We start from the raw sequence: 19,800 nt of genomic DNA on the forward strand, positions 1-19,800 counted from the left end.
CTTGGGCCCTTTTTTTTAACATTCACTGATTTTTTTTTATTATTTGCCTTAATACGGAGAGATATAGAAAAACATACTTTGTTTGAGAAACAAACAGTTTGATAACTTATGAATATTTTGATGATCCGATAATAATTAATAATTAATTAATATTAATAATAATAGCAATAATCATGTTCAAGTACCATCTATGTATAATTATTATATTATATAAGAGAGAGAGGTGCGCGGCGAGAGCGCGATGCATGGGGGCTGGTGGCCTGCGCACGCGCACGTCCACAAACGTTTCTTTTTTTCCTTATCTCTTCCTTTCTCCTAAATATATACTATTAATTATTCATTTTTTCCCCTTCATTTATTCATGCAAAACTCCTACAGTGATAACCGATGCTGCGGGGGGGTCTCGTATCCTACTTTGTGCGCCGTTGCTTGCGCGTGCACACGAGCCATCCCGGAACCAATGTTATATACAATATTTCCTTCCGCTTATCGCTGCGTTCCTTTCCACGTATTCTCTTCGTTCTTCCGCTCCGCTTGCGTTACCTTGTGCCCTTATATGCCCTTATTCTCCCGTCTCTCTACCATCGTTTTACAACCATTCGGATTTCAGTACCGTAGACTCCCGTTCTACCGTCGCCTAATATTCCGTCAGCCCCCTCCTCCTCTTTTGTCATTAGTATCTTTCTTGTTTTATTAACCGCTCCGGTCCTTTTTTTTTAATCCACTGGTATCCTCGGATTTTCATGTAGGAGAATATGGGCTCCGCCATATATACCTTACAGAAGTAGGCACAGCGATTTCTTCTTCTGCTTCATCTTCTTCTCTGGCGACTTCTTGTTTATTTGCCGCACCAAGTCGTAGAAAATCTGAAAGCGAAAGATGACAAATTTTATTAAAACCATGTCAACTACATCGGAGAATTCAACATCATTAGAATTGTACAAAATATTGCGAGTTAATTACTCTAATTAAAAGATAACGAGCGATGAGATTGTAAAATGCGATTATAAAATGCTGTTCAAGTCACGAATAAATGGAATTGAGAGTCAACTCACATCGCGAACGTTAATTTTAGCTTTGGCAGAGGTCTCCATAAACACGCAATTGAATTGTCGGGCAAGGTTGACACCCTGATCCTTTCCTACTACCCTCTCGTCCTCCAGGTCGCACTTGTTACCTACTAGCACCATCGGCACATCATCTGTGTCCTTTACCCGCAGGATTTGTTCCCTGAGGTCTTGCAGGTCGTTGAAGGTTGATTGTGCTGTTATCGAATACACTAACACGAAGCCCTGCCCATTTTTCATATAAAGGTCCCTCATGGCTGTGAATTGTTCCTGCGAACGAACGAGAATAGTAACGTTATTCAAAAGTGTAATCCACATTATCGCAATCGTAAAGTGAAAGAGAAAGTTACGCGACGCATTCAAAGATAAGTAAAAACAGCGTGTCTTTGTGCTGCTTCGTGACTTCCGCGTTGCGGATATAAAATGGAAAATATAAAAGAGAAACGAGATAAAGTTTAATACTCGGACAAAAATAGATGAAATCAATTTTACGTCTTGGCGATATATTCGCGTATTTGAAATTAAAAAAAAAACGGTAGATGTGTGTTATAAAAGGATACTTACCGTGCCGGCTGTGTCTAGAATTTCTAACATACATTGTTGACCGTCGACCTCGACTTGCTTGCGGTAGCTATCCTCGATCGTCGGGTCATACTTCTCTACGAAGATCTCCTGCACGAACTGGACAGTGAGGGCGGACTTGCCTACACCTCCACTGCCCAGCACCACTATTTTATATTCGCGCATCTCCCTGCCCTACCTACTGCCTATGGGCCTGATCACAGTCGAGGGGTCACCGAATCCGCCACGTTTTGCCTCGATTTGCTCTCAGTGAGACGGACCTGAAACAACAACGTACAACCGTCCAGTTAGAGGCCACGAACATTACACAATGGGTTAATTTTAATGACACACCTTCCTCAGGACGACTCAGCCTTTTTATGACTCAATGCTTTTTATGCGAGTATATGGTGATTTCACGCGAAATAAAATGAAGTAAAGGTCGTATATGCATGATTATAGTAAATTACCAGGATCGTTAGGAAAGCAATCACGTGTTTTTCCACGAAGATATAATAATTTTTACGATTTCTAATATCGCCTCGGCCAAGAATTCGCTTCGTAAATAAAAAAAAAGAGCTATTGATACAGATAAATGTTAATATAAAAATAAACATTTAATCTTTTGTATTTAAATGTATTCAAATATAAAGAGATATTGGTTTAATTTTCTATTGTTAGTGCATTTTATATCGTTATTTAGAGTACATCGTGACTGTTTTAAATTTAAACTTTATACTACGCAGCGTCTCGTGAAATAAGTTTCCTTTTTTAAGCTGGCTACCACTTCCTAAAACTAAAAGGTTGCTGATATCGCGCAAAATTCTGGCATCCGGAAACGGAAGCGGTATAGTTAATTGTTTCACGAGAAAACAAGTACCATTTGCTCCACAAAGTCACGCGTTGCTCCCGGTCGTGTTTTGCTTCGCCGAAGCGCGTTGTTTCACGCGACGAATGGCAGAGCAAGAGGGAAAACGCGGATGCCGCGAACGGGACGGCGATTCGTCGGTGGTGGCATCATGGCGACGTGCCGCGGCCAATCGACGACCGCGGAATTCTTTGCGCCAATCCGTCATTGATTTTACCTTATGAATGGACCTGTATAATGAAAGCCGCCACTCTCGGACTTTCGTCGGAACGTTACGGCGTTTGACGAAGTTACCTTTGGAGGCGCAACATTACTCTATAATGCATTTGAAATTTTACAACGGTACCTCTATCGACATCTTTCATGCGTGAATTTCGAAAAAATCTCTGAAAACTGCATATCTCGTGTCCGAAAATCTCGGTTTACGTTTTTATTTCGACATTTAAAAAAAATTTTTAAACAATTCATATAAATTTTATTCGACGTTTACATTTCACGGTTGTTTATTGTTTATACATGTATGATGCATTGAACGCTTCAAACCCGCATTTAATTCCATTTGTTTACTTATCGTTATTTACTTTGGAAAAAAGAATTGAATTTCGTTGATTAGCAATAGCGAATGAGCGGCTTTCTTTCGTGAATATTTTACGGAAGAAAAATATGGCGGCGCGCTTCTATAATTTCATACGAGGTATTATTCCGACGGGGTTGATCGTGAATAAATAATTCGTCGAAATGTCACTTGACAAAATGTACGAAATCGTTATCTATTTGCGAACGAATCGCGTCGTATTACGTCATCGTGACGGCAAACCAACTTCGAATTTAGTCCTCGAAGACATGATAATCTTCTTCGGGAAAAGGGAAAGGGAGGGAGGGGAAGATTTTTGCAGAAATAGAATTTCGAAGTTTCTCAGTGCTTCCTTGGGCAACGACACACAACTCCGTTTTCTGATCTTTACGGAATGGGATTAACTACGATTACAAATGTTTCAAGAAAAACGCGCACGTTGCGAGCAGAAATGAGAACTCGTGGAAAGGAACCGCGCACGGCGGGAAGTAACTTTATTATCTTTTACGAGCGTATCTTTCCCGGGAATAGCTCTCAAGCTTTCTTTTTTTCCACGGTTTTCCTCTCTCTCTCTATCTATCTATCTCTCCGCGGTGTACCCTGACCGTGTTTAATTTTTCACTAACTTTTCTCCGTTCTCCAGGCAACTTGCTCTTGATGGCGTTATTCTCCTATAAGTTTATTAACGAAGACCAAACAGTACCTATAACACGGCAATGTACCGATATCGTGGGACAACATCGATCCGGATATCTCGCGGAAAATGGTGCAATGGCAGAGGCAGGCACACATAGCTCGTTTATATGCTTCGTTATAATGCATTTATACTCCGCAATTTCGTCATAATACGCCGCATATAGTGCAATTAAGTGCGCCGTAAATTAATAAGGGAGAGGAAGAGGGGAGGGGGCGGGAGGAATTGTATAAAAGCGGGCACGTAGACGGGCAACAAGTTGACATTCGAAAAGGAGTATCGAGCGAATCGAACTTTTGGCGTTGCTCCAGTACATTTCCGCGACCGAAAAAATGTCACACACAAAAGCCGCACAGACACGTACACCCACAATAGACTGGAGGGAAGATCGCCAGAACTCCCCTGACCTAGTTATTAAGCTTTGGCGTGGGACAACGCGGGTAAATCTCCGTATTTTCCGTCCGAGATTTAAGAGATTCGCTAATAGAGAGAGAAAAACTCGAGGGGTCAGCCCTCCCAAACATCGTCGTACACGTGCGTACTCAAGAAAAGGGAGAAACTCTGGCCCGCCTTTTTGCGGTCTGTATTCATCCCTCTCAAGGGACAAGGGTAGCCGCGGCGCGGTTTACTTTGTTAAGGATACCCGAAGTCTTCGTGACACGTGAGATCGAAGGTTTGGGACTCGTGGAAACTGAAACATGTAATTCTGCCGAATTTATAGACGATATCCAAACGAAAACGAGCTCTATGCTCGTGTTTCATGTTTTACATTTGTGATTCGAGCAAGTTCACGTCAATTCGCAAATTCTCGATCCTGAATTTCTAACCATTGGACGAGTTTTGAAATGTCAAGTCGGTTTTCTTTTTAACCCTTTTCGCACCTTCACGCATTCCTTTCGAATGCGCTTTCACTTATTGGTCAACTCGCTTTCCGTAAGATACGAGCACCAAGTTCTTTGTACATTTATCTCGCGTTAAAAGCCGGGTGAACTTTGATCAACCTTCGTCTTTGACTTTAATTAAGCATATTACTGCCAGGAGATGTCGGTCCGTGACAATTAAAGCCACTAAACGCGGGAATTAGAAAGCGAGGCTCCCCGCGAAGTTTCTCATTCTCGTGGCGTATTTCAACCGGCAGAAAACTCGCAACTCGTGAAAATGAATATTGCAGTTGCGTCATTTTTTTAAATACATTTCGCGTTTTTACTATACTACATATTCGCATGTAAATAATTTATCGTTTATCATTTATTACTTCTGCATCATTTAAAGTAAAATTCAAAGTTTTTCTCCGCTACCTATAATTGTGAAGCTCATTATCACATTCAAGTCATATTTCAAGGAGGAATACGAAATTGTAACAATTCATATTTCTTAAAAATTCCGAATCAACTTGAAACAACCATATTTAAAAAAATATGAATTCGAGAAAAGAAGCGATTGCGCTCTTCGACTTCGCCGATGTCTTCGATTGAGCTTTATCTCACCGATTCACTCCTACCAATTCCACGATCCTCTTACAAATTTATCGGAATGGAACGAGATCGACTCGACCTTGCGCGTTTACGATCTGCATTAGCCTGCGAGATTTCTCGTAAGAATGTTTGCGCGAGTATCTCGCTGGACGTCGTAGACCTAGACCGATTTGCCATCGGAAAACGCAACGTAAACGCTCGTTACGCAAATCTCGCGTGTAGGTCTTACACGTACGCGTGCGTTCCGCAGCGTAAACGCGCGCGGCATACATGACCCTCGCGCAACTGACACGTACACATATCACGGCGGGTGCTACGAGGCACAATCGCCGTTGTCGTACATCCCGGACGCGTGCAAGGACCTATGTCTGTCACACCCGTGTGTGCGTGTGTGTGTGCGCGCGCGCGCATTTTACACACAGGGCACAGGGAGAGATGTGTCGCGCACGTACACCGACGCGCCGCCAATCACTTTGACCTGTAAATACGTTATCTGCTCCAGCGACTCCCGATACACTTGATTGCACTCGGTCACCTCTACCGACGTCGAGTCACTTCACCCAACCGGGTCTTTACTCCTCGAAGGCGAAGCGCGCGCGCGCGCGCTATCGTCATCGGCGTGTACACGCCGCCCGTTATTACGCACGCACACGCATACCGCGGGCGCGTCGCGCCGCGCCGCGTCGCGTCACGTCGCGTCTCGCTCGGAAGGTGGAACGACCGAAACCAATCATCGCCCGTCGCGGGGAGACACCCGGCCAGACGCGATGGGTTCGGAATAAGAGCAAAATAAGCCCACAACAATTTAGCTCTTAATAGCTCCGCAATTCTTTCGCTCTTCAGACAATTCTACGCGATCAACCGTTTAAAGCGTTATTTAACGTACGTGAAAGTCTGCCGTCGATTTGACAATCTTATCTTAGCTCTTTTATCCTCGTGCTTCACATTTGTAAGGCAGACTCCGCAAATTGTAAATTAAATAAAAATTTGCTCCATTTAAGCGCGGCTTAAAAAAAAAAATAGTATGTGTAACGCACGTATTTATGGAGCCCGCTTTTTATAGACCTCACGTTCAAGATTGACCCTTTGAAGCTTAGATTCATTCTCGTTGCTCTGATTACGAAAACCCATCGTGCGCCTACCCTCCAAGTTCGCATACTCCGCCGAGGAGGAGGACCGTGGCCGATATTTTCTGTTGAACGCGAACTGAGGATTGATCGCGGGAGAAAGAGGGCGACGTCAAAGACGGGGCGACGACGAAAAAAGCTTTGGAAAGTATCGGTGCGAAACGCGGTCAATCCCGCGGTCTCCGGAGGTCTGGCTTGCTGCGCATGTGGCATGGGTATGCTTAGGACGGCACATGTGCGTCGAAACGCCACAATACAGAAGGCGTATTATCAATTCTCCGTTGCGTCACGCGTGATTAAACGTAATTTCCAAGGATAGCGTGGGCTCCGCGCAGCACGCCATCCTTGCGCCAGAAATACGCGGTAATACAGCGGCGGAAGATGCACGGCGGAATGAAACCTTAATCGTTCGACTGGGCATGTTCGGCGGTTGCCTCAAGCAACTTGACGATCGATTATTGATTCAATTCTACCGCCGCGCACGAATCGTGCTGCAGAAGACGATGGCAAATCGTGATCGCTAGTTCGGTTTATCGGAGACATCGATTCGAAATTGAGCAAGACGGCGAGGATAAGATGGCATTCCGCGAGTGTTTAACCACTTCGTTAGCGAGTCTGAAGAAGTGTCGAGCAAGCCTCGAAGTATATTGGACACGTCCTTTTATCGGGCGTCTGACATAGATATGAAATAAAAGGAAACTCTCTCTGGCAACACATTCTTCTATTTATACTTGCCGTTATATCTTACACACAGCGAGGGAGTCGTTCCCCTCGAATCTTACACGACGTATGATGATTCCCCCCCCCTCGAAGAGAAAAGTCCTTCGTGCGGGAAGGACTGCGAAGTTGGAAGGGTAAGCACCTTTCTATAAAAAGCATATCACCGCAACGATGATTGCAAACGACCTGACGATATGAGAAACGGGGAGCGCGCGCAATCATTTCTGGAAGCGACATATAGGGCGTCTTATAATAACTACTGTCATCCTAGTCTAGCGTTCGAGAGATGGAAAACGCTTCCTTCGGCGAGCGTCGCGAAACGTTCGAAAGTACATTTTGCGCTCGAGTCTTACAGTATTATTTTCAGATCAAGATAATAATAACGTCAATACAGATTATTTTTGTATTAGTCCTGATATCGGTTGCGATAAAATAGCTTTGACTTGAAATGTTCGCGGTACAAGATATGTGTGGCCTCGGTAGGTTAATCAGAATGTATATGTGTGCGCGCGATTAAGCTTTTCGGCGCATCGTGCACACGCGAAAAGTATCCCTCGAAATGGCATTCTTCTCGCCGTGCGCACCTTCGAGTTCCTCGGGCGTTCGATACACACACACGGCTAAATATAGCAAATCACTTTCATTTATAGGCGTTTACATCGGAAAGTCCGTCTCACCTCTGAAATACCCACTGAAGCGGGACGCGTGTAACGATCGCGGTCGTGAAGGTTTTATCTCGTCTCGCAGATTTCATTCCCCCTATCGCACGCCCTGACGCATGCACACGCGTATCGCGCGAGAGCGAGCCGCGTTCGATTATCGGGGCCCCTCGCGCGCGGCGCGGCGTGGCCGGCGCGCGTATATCACGTTTCTCTTCGCAGGCATCCCGGCAATCTGCCAGTCCCGTTCGGTTTCCGGTTTCTAGGCTACCAGTTTCCGGCCGCCGGTGCGCGTCACAGAATCGGCCGCCTGTCGCCCTATCGCGAGGCCCGGAGACACGGCATGACCCAATTGCTCGCTCGTGCCGATTAACGTTTTCTTCAATGTGTCGTCCATGTGTGCGAGTGAATTTACGTCCCTCGCGTCTACCATATCTCGACGTTAATTCCCCCGAGAGTTAATTTTGGAATATATAGCGGAAGTTAGAATAACTTCCTATATAAATCTAATATCCTAATGATATATATCTATACACGAATGTCGTAAGTATGATTTATGTACAAATGCTTGAAACATAAGATAGTGAAGTAAAATGTAAAATGATATCCTTCTTTTCCTACAGACGTTTCTTGAAATATCTTCTGGATAATTCTCTTGTCACTTTGAGCTATTCAGTAATACCGACCTCCTCGCATATTTTTTATTTTTTATTTAGACTACATCGCGTAAATGAAGTCTTTTCTTTCATGCGTCGCTCATTCGTGCTGGTTTGTGGACACACTCGGTTCCATCGGATAAACACGGTCACTCGAGCAAGCTTACTATACAGTGGTATACCGACATCGAACATTTATAGAATTTTCACCGTACAAATGGTTCTGTGTTTACCCGCAATGAAACACGATTTTATTGCTACAGCGTCATCGATTGTTTGCGATCAATCGGCTAAGTGTTAATGTAACGCGCGCTAGACTGCACAGATTTTCGTCAAATATTATTAATGAATCGCACGCGCTAGACGGTACGGCATCGCGGCAGTTGCCAAAGCTAAAATCCGCGGGATCGAAGAAAATGAGCGAGGACGCTTGCCAACGTGTGTTCTTCTTTTGCTGTCTCCGCCGGATTTGACCTATTTTCCTCTTTAAAATACAGTAACTCCGTAGACATTGCGCTTCTTATTCCTTCATATTCCATATACTCTGCGAATTTCTCATTTCCAAATATTTGTATAATGTGAAAAATGCAAAAATATTTAATTAAAACTACGTCGAATTGTATAAGCATTTAAGTTTGAACCGACAGAAAACAAACGAAACAGTTAAACAGAAGTCCAGTTAAACAGTTAAGCAGAAACGGTTCAGCGACCATCAAGTTCTATGAAGCGCGAAACTGTCGTCCCATCGTCAGAAGTCTTAAGAAACTTGTGAAAGCCGTGTCAGGCTTCGTAAGTTTCTCTCTTCTTAAAATATCACCTTAATCTGTAATACTTTAATGGACCGGCGAGATATGATTTTTAATTTATACTACGAACTGAAAATACGTCCACTGACAAAAGAATCTTCACGTCGCCCGTATAAAATCTGATCCGCAATTTTTTTTGTACGTTTCTGTGTTAATGTTTTCTGTTAAATAACACAACAAATCTCTGTGTTGCCGATTTCACCGTGGAGTAACTATCGGTATTTTATGTGTGAAGTGATCAATAGAGTCCGCACGAATCCGCCGTTCAGCTACAAACTTTTTGCGATAGTTCAAAAAAAAAAGGGAAGAGAATATCGCAAAAAATATTCCGTTGTTTGTACAATATTCTACATAGTCATAAGTTATATTAGTTATAACGTCTACGTGTATATACATAGTATATGTGTAATATCCGCATAAATCGATCGCCGCTGTTATTCCTTTGTGTTTAAAGTTATTCATATTAATATCAGGATATTTCCACGCGCGCACAATGATTTATTTCCATTATACCGCACGTCAATAATTCCGATTAGCGTGTAGCCCCGATTCACAAGCGGCAAAAGGTATAAGGAAACTTAATTTAATAATGGAATAAATAATTGCGGAATCTCATTTGGGAGTTAATGTCCCGCTCCTTGTTGGCGCGTTTCTCATACACTTAGCAAAGCCGGCGGCCGCGATGGTTAATCCTGTGCGAAAATGTATCGCATTTGATTAACAGGAAGCAAATTGCGTGTATGTAGTTGCGCAACCGTAGTTAAGCGGCGTTCACACGGAATGTACGGTCGCGAGAGAGAGAGAGAGAGAGCAGAGCTTCAGTTTTATTTCTGTCGTTGACGCGGCGATAAATCGTGGTAAATGGCAGGCATGTATTCGCAACCAACAGTACACACGCAGTAACGGCGAGACAATGCAGTGTTGAAGCACGCATTATCATAGGCGCAGCGATAATCGCGGCGGACAGTCTTATCGTGCTGCAGTCGGTTAATTTATCCGCGCGCGTTGCCTCGCGTACTCCTTCCCGTACAATACCTTCCCTGTTTAACTGATACTTGAATAACTCGAGAATCTGGGACGCGGGCAGATGCCCCGCGTCTATGCTCTCATTAAAAATAGTGTAAACCGCCCGAGAGAGGACAAAGGTGACACAGTACCATTGATCTTTTCCAATTGTACTCTTCCTTTCATTGGTCGCGCGTCCATCCTTCGAGCGAAAGGCTAAAATTGAAAGAATCTCTGACCGACCGGTAGACCTTTAACCCACTTTTTCCAATTTGAGATTCGAACAGCCTTATAAGCTCGATTACAATTAGAGTCAACACTGAGAGCTAAGTTGAATAAAATTTACGTTTATATCGCTCGTTTCGTTTAAAAACGAGTTCAAATATCGCTGTTGAATTTAGCTCTGGACTTGAATTTTTACCCCATTTAACCGGATCATTCAACGTGACACCGCAAAACGTTCAAGAGCCCTATCGACGTTTTTCCAGCGTGAGAAAGAGAGAGAGAGAGAGAGAGAGAGAGAGAGAGAGAGAGAGAGAGAGAGAGAGAGAGAGAGAGAGAGAGAGAGAGAGAGAGAGACCGAGGATTCTGCACGGGAAGGACATACGATGCAGATTCCCATCGCGCGCGCACGCTCGACGCTGCATTAGACGGTTAATAGATGATCCAATGTGTCAGTTGCCATTTGACCACGTGTATAGCATCACTGTCGGAAACCGATACGAGAGAGAATCCACCGTCGTGTCTGCCGGTGGACAAACATAACGGCGCTAACCACGTCAAGCGTGAAGCGTGTCCCGAATTAATCCGACGATTAATTCGGGATTTGTAAGACCAGGTGGTCTAAAATCGTCCAGGCGCGCCTGCAGCAGGCTCGATGAATCACAAATAACGCCGGAATTCGGTAATTTTAATTGTAACGTTGTCGTCCCCTTTGCCACCTCTCGCGCCCCCCACGGCCCAATTACCCGCGTTGCGCGTTTACGCGCGTACAACGTACGTATAGACATAGGCGTGATTATCATCACGTTACGGCGCGGCGTGGCGTACAAACGCGTGCCCGAACTAATGCGGCCAATTACCTTCGCAATTTCACTAGTTGATTGCGTTAATTATCGCGGGCACACTTTTATTTTCGACAAATCTCCACTCTTGTTGTAACGCATTAGTAAACGAGAGCCAATTAAATCCCGCGCTTTGCCAGCTTGTCACGGTTACGCTACGTCAAATTGCACATTTATCACGAGAATATCAAGCCTAAATCTTGCTTGATTGTTTTTTTCCTAATAATCCGCGCTTAATTGATACCTCAGAGCTTTCTTCTAACTAATAAATCTTGAACAATCGGCCTACTCCTATTTCCACAACTCATAACTCCTCGCGTTTCCAATTGATTTTACGAGAAAAGTAATATCGGCAGAATAATATACGGCGTAGCGGCTCCTCTGCCTGCGAGAGAAGAGTCTGCACATTGATTCTGTGCCTGAGAAGAATTCATACGTTAATCAGACGAGTAGGATCACACGTTGCTGCAGCCTACGCGAGGACAAATGCAGGAAATCACTCGCCTTCCTAAGGCCGGCTTCGTATATAGGGCACGTATTATGCATCGCCATAATAATGCGTGATATGAAAGTTCGCGCTTAACACCGTAAACGTTAACGCTATGAAAGAGAGCCGACAGTTATTTAATAAACTAATTATTTATATCTTGCGCGTCGTGAAATAAAACAATTAATTAATGGGCAGCTTTTACTCTGCTTTCATTCGCTAGTGTTGATTATAAATTCACGAGAATGCAGACTTCGTGACTGTAAAAAAAATGCTTAACGGTTAAAACGGCTGACCTGACCGGTTTCCATAATGCGCGAATATTGTCAGGATTATAACATAAATACGATATTGTCCTCATTTGTTATTTAACGTTAAAAAAAGTATAAAATTTCTCTTATCAATTTTTCAATCTATATATCTAATATAGAATTATTATAAATGTATATTAATTTTACGAGTATGTTTAAAGTTTTATATAATTAAAATCTTCAATAAAAATTCACTACTACTATTTTAGTAGTAGTAGTAGATTTATTTTTTTACTATTATTTTTTTTATTATTAAAGGTTAACATTAATTTTAGCGCAGTAAACGCTAAAAATATAGTAGAAGGAAGTCACAGGGAACGAAAAACACCGTGACACTTCATCGATAGAAAAAAAAACCGTTTTCATAATCCGCATCATTGCATGTCACGCAATGAGTCATGGGGTTCGTGAACCTTATGGTGCGTAACCCTCAGAGGCCTTATTAAGGCCTTCGCAGTGAAACGTTCACGTTGCGCATTTCACGGAAATTACAAGCGTCATCGTCCAAGCATTCTTTTTAAGGTAATTTTATCGCCACGCGCGCCCCTTTAATTGAATAAACGTTATTACATTATGAAACATAAAAATCAATATTTATTTAATCGAACGACTGTAATATTTGCTTGAGTCCTTAAGTGGATTCGCATTTTATGGAGTTTAACAGAATTGGACGCGGCTCGTAAGATTTTTCCTCCGAGGTTGCAAATCGTGCAGCCGAGCGCACCCAAAGAAGCGCGAAAATTGCTCGAGATTGCACACGAAAACACCGGGTGTTTACGCGATGCGAGAGAGCGGCGCGTTGCTATTTCGACGACGAGAGACGTAGGTAAGTAAATCGGAGGCGCGTTTATCGAGTTCAAAGTCGAGTGTGGAGTCCCGTTTTCACAGACCCGAGTAGCTACACACGTATTATTCAACAGGCAGGCGCGATCGTTTGCAGCCGCGAATTTACGCAGTCGCGGCTGCAGTCGCTCGACTTCGCCGTTTATCAATGGAAATGTTTACGGAACGATATATGTATATCGCAACCGACTCGATTCTCGGCGGTGTAGCTTTTCAAAAGAGAGCGCGCAACGCTGCAGGTGTCGACGGTATAAAGCTCCGAACAATTCTGTCATTTGTTTTTTTTTTAACCACGCCGAAAAAAACAGGATTTTTTTTTATTTCTCGCGTAATCTGCTCGCGGACCGCGTTAATCCCGGCGATCTGGAGAGTGTATCGGCTCGCGTGTAAAATCTCCGCCCCGACGAAAATCAAATTGTCACCAACGAACGAACGATTACGGTAAATTGAATAGGCTTAACGAGTTTCCAGGAGATTAGCGGAAATGGCGAGCGTTGTAAGAGCGTGAAGCATGCGGACGTGGAGCCGGGAGAGACGCAGCTGGGGACCGTGGCTGATCGAAGGGGCTTTGTAAGCAAAGGATAGGAAAAAAAGGGTGTCGAGTCTCTTATTTTAAAATAAAAAGAGCTGCAATTCTATTTCCTTATAAATCGCAGATACACAAATTGCTGGACACGGTGTACCGATCATTACTACTATTATTCACTTATTACTTATATCTATTTTCGCTGGCAATATTCTAAACTGGCTAAAGACGGCCAAATCGATGGAAATCGTATCGATGCATTATAAATCGCCCAAATCTATATTCGCTGGTAACGAAGGGAGCCGCGCGGTGGCATCGCGTTATGTTTTCCCCGGCGATGCATCCGCTGGGAATGAAACGGGCAATATTGCCGAGTGAAAAACTGTACTCCATTACGGGAACGAAACCGCGTAAGTGCGGCATCAATCTTTATAATCGTTCGTAACCATCGATCAAACAGCGCGCAGTAAGGATTTTTCTTGTTTCGCAGGCATTCAAGGATGAACGGTCCCGTCCCGTGTGCGCGGCGAGTTATCGCTCGAATAAAATGCTTTATCGTTTTTACCACGCGATACGCGACGATATCGTTATACGCGCTTAAACCGCGGCGGTGCGTCTGGTCTTTCTCTCTCATAGCGTCACGTTGACACGACACGTGTCGATTAACGCGTCGGACGTACGCCGCACCGTAAATTATTATCGACGCACACATTTCGCGCGTAATTTCGCGCCTTAAAAGCTTTCGCTTTATCTTTCGAGATCCGCCGAACGATGTATCTCGGAAAACGCGTTCGCAAAGTGGCTTATCCTTATAATTATCGTCGCGTAACAGCGACCGGGTAACTCCTTGAGTGCATCGGTCGCGTTTAATACGGCATGCATTAACACCACGCCGCAACGTTCAAACGCGATATCTAATGTCATTTACGGTTCAACAAGTCGCAAATAACGTGGCTCCCGCGCGCGCGCGAGCAAGTAAGAGCAAAAGTAAAATCGACGAACGCGTCCTGCAGGAATTGCAAAGCAGATCTCACGAGACGTATTACAACGTTATATTCGAAGCGTATATATACACCGCGTTCGAATTGAATTCGCATTTTCTCGTCGTAAACTTTTACGAACGTTGGCCGTTCACGAGAGAAATACCGGTTGTGACGTGTACCTTTCGAGATACGGATATTCTCCCTCCCTCGGTCGGTGAAATCGACATCACAAAAATGTGAATTTTTATTAAAATTTACACCGCACCCGACTGTTCGCAATTTGTCCATAAATGATCGTTTCTTCTTCCACGTAGTAAGTTTATAAATAAAGAATATCTCTCCTCTTCCCTCGGTCGACAACATTAAATGGAATCTCTCGCAACAAGTATAAGAATACTCGATCAGCATTATGTCGACATTCTTTCTTCCCAGAAGCCACTTCCTGCGCGTCACCGATGATGACTCACGTGAGTCGACTACGGATTAGAACGCGCCGAGGTTCTCCGTGGTGATCTTTGTTGAAAAGGCCGTATGGATGTTATCAAAATAGTCTTCGCTGTATTTTCATACAGCGAGATCGAATCACAAGATTGTCCTGTTTAAGAGCTCCAAAAAACTCCGCGCCGTCGAAGAGTGATTTTTAATTTTGCTCTTAAGCTCCCCGCCCTACTATCAGCGATTCGCGATCGGAATACAGGATACAATCTTTTCTCTCTCTCTCTCTCTCTCTTTCTTTATCTCTAGTGCGCTGCTTCTCTCGCCCGTTCGACTCCCTCCCTTATTCTCTTCGATATTAAACGATTAATCCCTATTCTTTTCTCCCGTCGCCGCGTTACGGGCTTTAAATTGACGAGATTCGTGTCAACGCTCGGATTTAAAAGACCCTGTGACTTCAAGTTGAATTGCATCGAACACAGGGATCATCCGTGGATGATCCCGACGAAGTCACGGTAGACAAATTTTTCGAACGAGCGAGCTTAACAATTTGCTGCGTTCGGCAGAGAAAGCATCTTTGCAAGTATTGTGAAATTCTTCAACATGATTGGTTCTTGTCCTTAGTTCTTCATGGATCTAAATGTATAGACCAATCATATTAAAGAATTTTGCAACAGTTGCAAAGCTGCTTTTTCTGCTGAACGCAATCATTGGCAGGTGATAAAAAGGTAATCCTTCAATTCGGGTTCATCGGATTTTGTTCTGCTTTGTGGAAGGAAAATATATACTACATAACTGGAGAAAAACAGAAGACGAGAAAAAAAAAGTAGACGAGGAAAATCGTCTTATCAGTAAAAAGCTAATCGCACTTATCACTACTTTTCTTTCCGATTATATTTTCCTGCCTTACTGTACAGTCACTTTCGTTTCCTCTTTCTCCCCCACGTCTCAAACCCCGTGAGAGTACGCGTCTATTTTATTTTAAACGCCGAGGAGAGAGGGAGAGGGAGAGAGAGTGCAAGGAACTTACAGCCGAAAAGAACCTCGCCTTTGTCTCCTCGGCGAAATCTACCTCCGGAGCGAACTCATTTCTTCGTCGCATTAGTCACGCGGAAGACTACCCGCGAGATGTATTCCGTACAGATGCTCGTTAGTAACCAATTACGGTGCAACCACGCGTCTCCCTTCGTATACCATCCACGTGCGAAAAACGGGAGGTGCGAAAACGCGGGGAGGGGAGGGGGAGAAACGGAGGATCGGTCTAAAACCATCCGGCGTTAATTCCGCCTGACGTTTCTCCCCGTGAAAACGTGCGCGGATCCACGCGAAACTCGTATACACGTCGTCCGCGTATACAACGTATCGGCGAGAACGGCTCGGGCGGGCCGTGACCGTAAGAGGAAACGCTAGTTGCCCGGTGTGGAACGAGGAGAGCGAGCCGGGCGATCTCGCTCGCACGCACATACATACGCACTCACGGGCAGACGGGCACGCACGCACGCACGCGTTGCCTTGTCCTCGCTCGCTTGAGAAAATCACGAGGAGATAACGCGAAAGGAGGAAACAACGCCCGTTTCCCTCGACGGGGGGAGAGTTTCTTCTCTCGCACCGAGCGAGAGAGAAAACGGCGACCACACGACCGGCGTCGTGACCGTCGCTCTCGGATGCCGGCCGACGCACCGATCCCGCCGGTGCCGCAGACGAATCGCAATCTCGCGCTACCGATCCCGAGGAGGCGAGCGCGACGATTCCCCGACGTAACCCCCGGCGTTTTCCCGCAACGCAACGCGCTGAAGGAAGAAACCTCGGGAAAGGGGAAGATGATGAAACGTTGAAGAATGTATACCGGTCGTTACACTTCGATTTCCGGCGCGAAGGCGCGGGCGGCCGTCGACGCTGCCGTGGAACGATTTCCGGTCGGTTCGGCATGCCACGCCACGGCGCGATGCACGGCGCCTTCTCTCGGACGGGGTGAGGGAAGGGGGGGGGGGAGAGGATTCTTTTTTTAGACACCGTGCTCTCCGTTCGTCTCGTGTACGGTGAAGTCTCCTTACCTCTCGTGCCTCCTGAATGCGCCCCACGCTCCTCGCTCTTCGCAGAACACAGTATCTCCCGGGGTTTCACTCGATAATTCTCTCCGCCGTTCTTTCTCTCTCTCTCTCTCTATCTCTCTTCTTTCTTCTGTCGTGTCTCTATCGCTCGCGCAAGTCGGCTCGGCAGCTCTCAAGCGCGCATACACATACACACGCCACGCAGAGAGGCAAGCCTGTAACGTTTTCTCTCTCTTTCTCTCGCTCCTTCCCCCTCACGTCCCTCGTTGTCCACACCGTCTCACGCGCGCCACTCGTCTGTCTCTTCCTCGTCGCCACGACTGACGAGGATCTCGGCGATTAATAGCGCTACCTGGCCCGCCCGCGCTCACTCGCTCTCTCTCTATCTCTATTCTTCACTCGGCTCAGCTTCTTCGTCGCCACTCTGTCACGAGTCCATGGGGGGAAGAGAGCAGACGTGTAGACGACGAAGTCGTTGTCCGGTTCTTTTCTTCGCTGCTCGAACGGTTCTTGCCGCCAGCCGCAAGCAACTGGCAGCACGACTGACTTCGCACTGGCCGACGGACGACGACGACGTGGGATCGGAATTCGCGTCGCACGTTTACGAGCGAATCACGGGATACCGGGTTTCTTTCTCTCACCCGAGGTTCTCGCGCACACGGCACGCCTGATATATCGGCACTGTGCGTACCGGATCGATCCGCAAGAGGCACACACGGGGGACTCACGGCTTGCGGCTTCACGAGGAGCGAAACGCGAGCCACGAAGAAGGCGACGACGACGCTGATTAACGCGCGGACGACGGACGCGCCTCTCTCTCTCTCTCTCGCTCACTCTCTATCTCCCTCTTCTCTCTCTCTCTCTCTCTTTCTCTCTCTCTCTCCTGCCGCCGCCTGCCCTTCCTGTACGCCTCCCCGCCGCCTAGATTTTCACACTCTCGCGAGAAGACAACGCGACAGCACTGCGCGATTCTACCGTTATCTAGGGCGATGCCTCTCCGCCGTTCGCCGCTGCGCCGCCACCGTGCCCTCTATCCGCCAACACGCACCGCCGCCGGCCGCCATTTGCCGTCAACGCAGCCGGCCGGGCGAGACGGCCGTCGCTCTGACTTGCCGACGGAGTCCAGTCAAAATCACTAGACACAAGTCCGTTCGTGTCTTTCTTGGTTCATGTCACTTGCAAACTTGCATTTTTTGCGGAGTAAATACTCCAAATTCGGAATCTTCGCTTTCTCTCTCTCTCTCACTTTCTTCAACTATACATATATGTATAGTTGGAGAGAGTGAGAAAAATATATATATTTTTCTTGTTTTATAATTGCAAAAATTTTAGAGATTTCAAGTAATATGGAATAAATCTAATGAATCACCAACAACACGCTATATGTATACAGCGTATCATGGTCATGTTTTATTTTACGAAGAAAACGTAACAAAATATATAGTCGTATCAGATATATGCTCTCGTTTTTTTCCTCCTCCCCTCTTACTTAGAAGTCAGAATCTTCGTCGTTACTTCTGTGAGACAAAGTCCACGGCTCCCTTCCGTCTAGTAGCATAGAGATCCCAAAGAAAGTTAAACCACCGTTAAAACCGAAGACAGAATTAAAGCTGGGCTTCATATTTCTTACAGCTTTCAATTCCTTATAGATCCAACTATTTTTTATTTTATCTGTATACGTTTTCGGCTCTAAGCCTTTGGTCGGTGAGGTATTACTTTCTGCATCTATAATCGCCTCAATAACGCTTTCTGCAGCCAACATGCCACTTTTCATGGCATGGTGAGTTCCTTTATATTGGGGCACGGTTACAAAACTTGCCATCATTCCAATAAGACAACCACCAGGGAATTGAAGTTTTGGAATAGATTGAAATCCACCTTGTGCCAAGTATTCACAATTATGATCTGAAATACTGAATTTACGAGAAACAAAAATAGAAAGTACAATAAAAATAATGCAATTAAAATCTCGTATTATACATATATATAAAGACACCAACATTTTTCCTCCTTCAAATATTGGTCTGATACTAGGATGATGCTGTTTGATCATCTTATACTCATCCCAATCAAAAAAATCATACTCCATGAAAAAACCTGTTGCTATTTGAGGTGTTTCTCCATTCAAATGGTAAAAAAACATTTCACCATATGTACCTTTTTTAAATGGCCAACCAATCGTATGTTCCACTGCTCCAGGTCGATGCTTGCTTGGCTCTATCTCCCAAACCTTACAAAAGATATATATTACTTTAAAATGTAAAACATTTTTGTATAATTTTAATTTTTTTTTAAATATAACAATATAATTACCTCTTTGTATCCAAGGCAATACGTCTGTGGTTTACAATCTTTATAAAGATTAAATTTCTTTAATAAGTCTTCCATCAGATAGCTGCTAAAAGATCCTAGCGCAAATATAGTACAGCTCGCATGAAACTCCCTAGGTATGTTTTTGGATAAGGAGAGATCAACTTTAAATCTAGGAAAATAATTGGTCACTCCTTTAACAGATCCATCCTCGTGAAATAAAACTTGGCCCACTAAGTAATCACAACATATCTCGACACCAGCGGCTTCTGCTTGCTTGCCAAGCCACATCACTACGTCGCATAATCTATACAGAGACATACAAATTTTTACAACTGAAACAAATACTATATAGCCTTTATTAACAAATTTATGATTGCATTAAATTTCGACTTACGTTACTATGTAATTTCCATGGTTAGACATTGGCATTCCCTTGAAAATAGGTATAGATATCTTCTTCTCTTCCGTGAGAAATACAAATTTATCCTCCGTAACAGGAGTATTTAATGGCGCACCTAATTCTTTCCAATTTGGAAAGAGCTCGTTCAAGGTAATCGGATTCAGACAAGCATTAT

At 44.7% G+C, this 19,800-nt stretch overlaps 2 protein-coding genes across 2 annotated transcripts; both read right to left on the minus strand.

Annotated features, from left to right (window-relative positions):
* Positions 1-6: 6 nt before the first annotated feature.
* LOC105459292 (ras-like protein 3) lies at positions 7-17,917 on the minus strand. Its single transcript, XM_011705200.1, has 4 exons — positions 16,916-17,917; positions 1,632-1,909; positions 1,056-1,337; positions 7-866 (listed from the first exon to the last, which is right to left on the minus strand). The coding sequence occupies exons 2-4, from the start codon at positions 1,812-1,814 to the stop codon at positions 777-779; spliced, it is 555 nt and encodes a 184-aa protein (XP_011703502.1). The 5' UTR covers positions 1,815-1,909; positions 16,916-17,917; the 3' UTR covers positions 7-776.
* Positions 17,918-18,259: 342 nt separating this feature from the next.
* Positions 18,260-19,798, minus strand: LOC105459303 (electron transfer flavoprotein-ubiquinone oxidoreductase, mitochondrial-like; the record flags this gene model as incomplete). Its single annotated transcript, XM_011705228.1, has 4 exons — positions 18,260-18,825; positions 18,913-19,142; positions 19,226-19,529; positions 19,620-19,798. Coding segments are annotated over 4 exons (1,137 nt in total), but the record flags the coding sequence as incomplete, so codon positions are not given.
* Positions 19,799-19,800: the final 2 nt, after the last annotated feature.

The sequence above is a fragment of the Wasmannia auropunctata genome, unplaced genomic scaffold (assembly GCF_000956235.1).
Source record: "Wasmannia auropunctata unplaced genomic scaffold, wasmannia.A_1.0 LD334199.1, whole genome shotgun sequence".
NCBI lineage: Eukaryota > Metazoa > Arthropoda > Insecta > Hymenoptera > Formicidae > Wasmannia > Wasmannia auropunctata.